The following is a 5,042-nucleotide window of genomic DNA, read 5'->3' on the forward strand; positions in this document are numbered from 1 at the left end:
ATTAATAGGTGGATTAACCGGTGGAGATAAACCTGGAAAATTAATAGGTGGATTAACCGGTGGAGATAAACCTGGAAAATTAATAGGTGGATTAATCGGTGGGGATAAGCCTGGAAAATTAATAGGTGGATTAACCGGTGGGGATAAGCCTGGAAAATTAATAGGTGGATTAATCGGTGGAGATAAGCATGGAAAATTAATAGGTGGATTAACCGATGGGCCTGGTAAATTAATAGGCGGATTAACCGATGGCCCTGGTAAATTAATAGGTGGATTAACCGGTGGGGCTAAACCAGGTAAATTAATAGGCGGATTAACCGATGGGCCTGGTAAATTAATAGGTGGATTAACCGGTGGGGATAAGCCTGGTAAATTGTTGGGTGGATTAATCGGTGGGGGTAAGCCATGTAAAGTAATAGGTGGATTAATCGATAAAGTCAAGGAAGGCCCCGGGGATGGTGGAAAAGATGGAGATTGCGATAAGAAAGATTTGACAGGCCCAAAGGAAAGTGGAAGTGGAAAAGGATCAGGATATATCGATAAAGGGGAAGGCTCAGATGGAGAAACGAAGGAAGGGAAGACCGAATGTTCCGAAGGCGGAGAATCAGAGGGCGATATCTCAAAAGGTGATCAGCCAACCGACAAGGATCCTAGTGCAGCCTCTGACGACTGCTCAGATGATGATGATGGAAAATCCCGGAAATCTGGTGATGACGGAATTATTGTAAATCGCCTCATAGGGTGAAGAAACATGAGCATTTCATTTTTTGTCTATCATCATGCAGAATTTGAAAAATTTCAATTTCAATTTCAATTTCATTTTCCGAAGGTCAATCTTTGACTGCGGTCGTGGATCCTCATAATTTTTATGAAAGAATCAAGAGCATTAGGCGTAAAAGAGAATATATATGATATCTTTTTATGTTTATGATATTTATTTCGAGCATATCTATGATCAATACCTAATAGAGGATTGACGTCAATGTCATTGGGTAAATCATCAGGTGCAGAGGAACAATAAGCATCGATATGTCTCAATAACGCGGATTGACGATAATGTACACTTGAATTAATAAAATTTCACGACTGTAGATATAAGAACACGAGATGGAAAACTTTCTGAGCGTGATATGCTGTTTTCATAAGGTCGCGGTTCAAATAAATAGGTGCAATCATTCATTGTCGATTTTTAGAATCTGGAATGATTTCTCACCAGAATTTAATGTCGATAGAAACTTATTCTAATCCATGCGCAATCGTCTTTTAGTATTATTCATAATAATATTTTATAAACTACGAATATCACAGTCCCATGTGCAACGACTTCTTTTTTCTCGAGTTCAAAATAAAAATGAGAATTCAGAAAAAAAAAACGATTAAAAAATGGTAAAGTGGAAATTCTGGATTTTATTAGAATATTGGTCTTTTTCTTACTCGTCGTTAATTAGCAATAATTTAATACTCCAAGCCCTTATACTTAATCAATTTTATGTTATCAATATCAGTGATGGATTATCACCATTTTCAGGTATTTTGGAGATATTTTCACATATCGATCGGTGTAAAATTATTATTCATAGACTTTCGAAATAATTTTCTGACCACGAGATGTTGTGGCAATTGTATTGACGGAATATTTTCCCCCGTAATCGATGACTGAATTGTTTCATCCTATTCTAAATTCAGGATTGAACTCCTTACGAATGCGAACACTCGGATGATGACCAATTGGATGTCCACTCCCAGGAAAAGGGATTCCCTGAAAAAATGGATTTTCATTTATCGCCTTAGAGCACATCCAGTGTGTCAAAATAAAAATAATTGGACGTTGTTCTTTGTCAAATTGTGATAACACTCGGAAACCTACTCATATGTTTGTTTGAAAAAATACAAATTTTTTTATCTCGGGTAGACATGTTGGTGAATGGGGCTTTATATCGAAAAAAATCCTCATTATATCCGGTTCAAGTTATATAAAAGGACTGGAGTCTGTGAGGGAGCAACATTCATCATTTTACCTCCAGAAGAAGAACTGTCCCAACAGCTACACCATGAGGAACTTTTTAATAGTATTATTCGCTATTATTAGCGTAGCCGGTGAGTGAATATTTATTTCTTCAATTCTAACAGCCTCGACCCGAATTACATTTTTATTTATAAATTAATTGAAGAAAAAATGTGCATGAATTGCATCATACGCGCAGGATTGATTAAAAAGTATATTCGATTGCAACCAGAATTTTTGAAACAGAAACGATTGTTGAGTTGCTATATTCTCCTGATCATAAGATTTTATTTTAATTATTGCAAATGTTTAATTGATAGCGGCACAAAACCTGGGCAGTCTTTTGAATTCAATCATCGGAGGTGGTGGTGGTGGTAGTGGTGCAGGCAGCGGTGGAGGTGGTGGTGGAATCATCCCGGGATCAAGGGGAGTCCTCGGTGGTGGTAGCCCACGGGGACCTGGTGGAGTCTTATCAGGAATTGGTGGAATCTTTGCTCCTGGTGAACAACCTGCTCCTGGTGCACAACCTGCTCCTGGTGCACAGCCCACTCCTGCTCCACAACCCGCACCTGGTGCACAACCCACTCCGGGTCCACAACCCGCTCCTGGCCCACAACCTGCTCCTGGTCCACAACCCGCACCTGGTGGAGAACCAGCACCTGGTGGAGAACCAGCAACTGGTGCCCAAGTAGAAGTCTAAATATCACTGAAAAAATGTAAACAAACAATCCGTCCATTTTTTAAAGAGATTCAAAATGTATCTGCTACTACAATTTTACCTCAATATCAAATAAATATATTTTTCAATGGAAATTATTGAGTTCATGATCAGCGATAAATTATTGCACCTACACCATTCGTTTTTTCACTGAATCAATCTCATTCGCCTGTGGAGTCAATGAAGATCAATCAATAAACAAAATTTATGAAATCATTGTCATTATTATGTTATTATTAATGGTTTTTTGGAAAGTTCCATTATAATAATCATAAAAATCTCCTGCATCGCATCTTCAAATATTGAAAATACTCGGACTGTCAGTTGTGTCGATATTTTTGGAAATGAAATTTACGTTATTATACGTCAAATTGTGAAAACATATTGGAATCACTCTGCATCGATTTGGGTTTTAAAAAATACACAGGGGTTTCTTTTATCTCGAAAAGACTTGTGAGTAAATAATGTCAAGGAATTAAAAGACACAAATTTGGGATGGTATTTCCGTTTCGAGTGATATATAATCTTGGCAATCGACGAGTGAAGAGTATTCATACTTATTCTCTCGTAAGAAGACTTGTTCTACCGCTTTAGCATTATGGAAAAATACATAATATTTTTATATGCAACTTTTTGCATCGCCGGTGAGTAAATTGTCTTTTCGATTAACTGAAATGTTAATTGATATATATTCGAATTTCATTGAGAGACATTAATCATCGGAGTATTCTCTTCACAGCGGGGCAAAATCTTGGTCTTCTCGGTGGATTACTTGGTGGTACCGCTCCTGGTGCAGCTCCTGGTGCAGCTCCAGGTGCAGCTCCTGGTGCAGGTGCTGGAGCTGGAGCTGGAGGTGGTGTAGTCCCAGGATTAGGTGGACTCCTCGGTGGTGATGGACAAGGGCCTGGAGTTTTACCAGGAGTAGGTGATCTCCTCGGTGGTAATGTCCTTCCTGGTCTGGGGAGACTCCTCGGTGTTAACGGCCAACAGGGCCAGCCAGGTCAGCAGCCTGGTGGTCTTTTGGGATTGAATGGACTTCTCGGTGGTGGCAATGGAATTGGTGGTGTAGTCGGAGGTGGTCGTAACGCAACCTCACCGAGGACAGGATGAACAGGAGGCAATTGAAAAAAAAAAAACAGATGTCCGCGGAATCTCAATGCAATACTATTAAATATTGAATCGAGATAATCGATGAAATATCCGCTGGAAATTGATGTAGAGTCTGTATGTACTGAGATATTTTTGTGATCTATTGTGTGATCGATGCAGATCTGAGAAATGAAGAAATTAATTTAAGAATGAAAATGTTCTCTTAATACCTTTTATCAAAATTGAGAGAATAATATAATAATTCCAAGATGATAAGTCTGTGATTTTATTCTGCAGTACGTGTTTTCTACCTGCCAACTGACGCCCGTCAATTTACCATTCATCATGACTTTTTTAAAAATAAAAATCAAAGTCACACGATGATCAAATCGAATGACAATCAGATTTCGATGCATCACTTATTATCGTAGTAATACATTGTTATTTGCGCTGTTATTCCTCTCCAAATCTAAATAATGATTTATCAATGACGTTGGTCATAACTCAATTGCATTATTTATTAAATACACAATAATTCAGATAAAAACCGCAGGAGAGAAACTGAAGATACAATTGTTCATTGCACGGTCGTCAATAAGAAATTATTCAAGATGAATACTCACTTTCTCATGGGACTCTTGTGCTTCGCCTTCGGTCAGTGGTTAATTATTTTCATTTCGTTAAATTCCATTGTACTATTAGTATAATTGGAGTATTAAAAAAAAATCTTTTCTGTAGTATTAAAAAAAAATAATCTTCCCTGAGTAGAAGATCATTTTTGGGTCATTAATTCTGATTTATTGAGCGTTTCGGCGTGTCCCATCCATTTCATGGAATTAATTAATTACCATGTGCTCGTATATCTGTAATGACTGATGTAATTCACAGTAATGTACGTAAGTGCGAGACCAGAGGAGGATCAAGTCGCTGCTGTGGCAGCGAGTGCAGCTGGAGTCGTTGAGAAGGACATCGACAGTGTTGTGGGTCAGGTTGAGAAAACTGGTGATTCAATACTGCATGCAGGAGGTGATCTTCTGAAGAATAATCCTCTCCGAGGTCTTCTTGGGAATTTGTTTCACTCTGGCGCCGTCGCTGCAGCTAAAAGTTAGATTATCCATCATCACACGAGTAGTTGAGCATCAATAATTAAAAATTCAATAATTCATAATAAGCATCAATAATTAAAAATTCAATAATTCATAATAAGCATCAATAATTAAAAATTCAATA

General features: G+C 38.0%; 3 protein-coding genes across 4 annotated transcripts in view; all 3 read left to right on the forward strand.

Moving 5' to 3' along the window:
- Window positions 1–2,818, forward strand: part of LOC105263528 (glycine-rich cell wall structural protein) — a 3,909-nt gene extending 1,091 nt beyond the window's left edge. For both annotated transcript variants that reach the window (XM_011299785.1, XM_011299787.1), the window contains exons 3-4: window positions 9–2,097; window positions 2,326–2,818. In XM_011299785.1, the coding sequence (XP_011298087.1) occupies window positions 9–745 (737 nt within the window). In that variant the 3' untranslated portion in view covers window positions 746–2,097; window positions 2,326–2,818. The remainder of the gene's footprint in view (window positions 1–8; window positions 2,098–2,325) is intronic.
- On the forward strand, window positions 2,052–2,705 carry LOC105263639 (glycine and tyrosine-rich protein-like). The gene is made up of 2 exons (XM_011299965.1): window positions 2,052–2,097; window positions 2,326–2,705. Exons 1-2 carry the CDS (start codon window positions 2,052–2,054, stop codon window positions 2,703–2,705), a joined length of 426 nt encoding a protein of 141 aa, XP_011298267.1.
- A 399-nt stretch (window positions 2,819–3,217) lies between the features above and the next one.
- LOC105263529 (glycine-rich cell wall structural protein) lies at window positions 3,218–4,088 on the forward strand. Its single transcript, XM_011299788.1, has 2 exons — window positions 3,218–3,367; window positions 3,463–4,088. Exons 1-2 carry the CDS (start codon window positions 3,322–3,324, stop codon window positions 3,831–3,833), a joined length of 417 nt encoding a protein of 138 aa, XP_011298090.1. The 5' UTR covers window positions 3,218–3,321; the 3' UTR covers window positions 3,834–4,088.
- Window positions 4,089–5,042: the final 954 nt, after the last annotated feature.

The sequence above is a fragment of the Fopius arisanus genome, unplaced genomic scaffold (genome assembly GCF_000806365.1).
Source record: "Fopius arisanus strain USDA-PBARC FA_bdor unplaced genomic scaffold, ASM80636v1 scaffold00015, whole genome shotgun sequence".
Lineage (NCBI taxonomy): Eukaryota > Metazoa > Arthropoda > Insecta > Hymenoptera > Braconidae > Fopius > Fopius arisanus.

What these genes read in the sequence shown, in the direction of transcription:
- LOC105263639 (XM_011299965.1), top strand. Translation starts at nt 2,052, where the DNA reads ATGAGGAACTTTTTAATAGTATTATTCGCTATTATTAGCGTAGCCG. An exon ending in CGCTATTATTAGCGTAGCCG is followed by an intron (nt 2,098 to 2,325) that starts GTGAGTGAATAT and finishes TTTAATTGATAG; the next exon opens with CGGCACAAAACCTGGGCAGT.
- LOC105263529 (XM_011299788.1), top strand. Translation starts at nt 3,322, where the DNA reads ATGGAAAAATACATAATATTTTTATATGCAACTTTTTGCATCGCCG. An exon ending in TGCAACTTTTTGCATCGCCG is followed by an intron (nt 3,368 to 3,462) that starts GTGAGTAAATTG and finishes TTCTCTTCACAG; the next exon opens with CGGGGCAAAATCTTGGTCTT.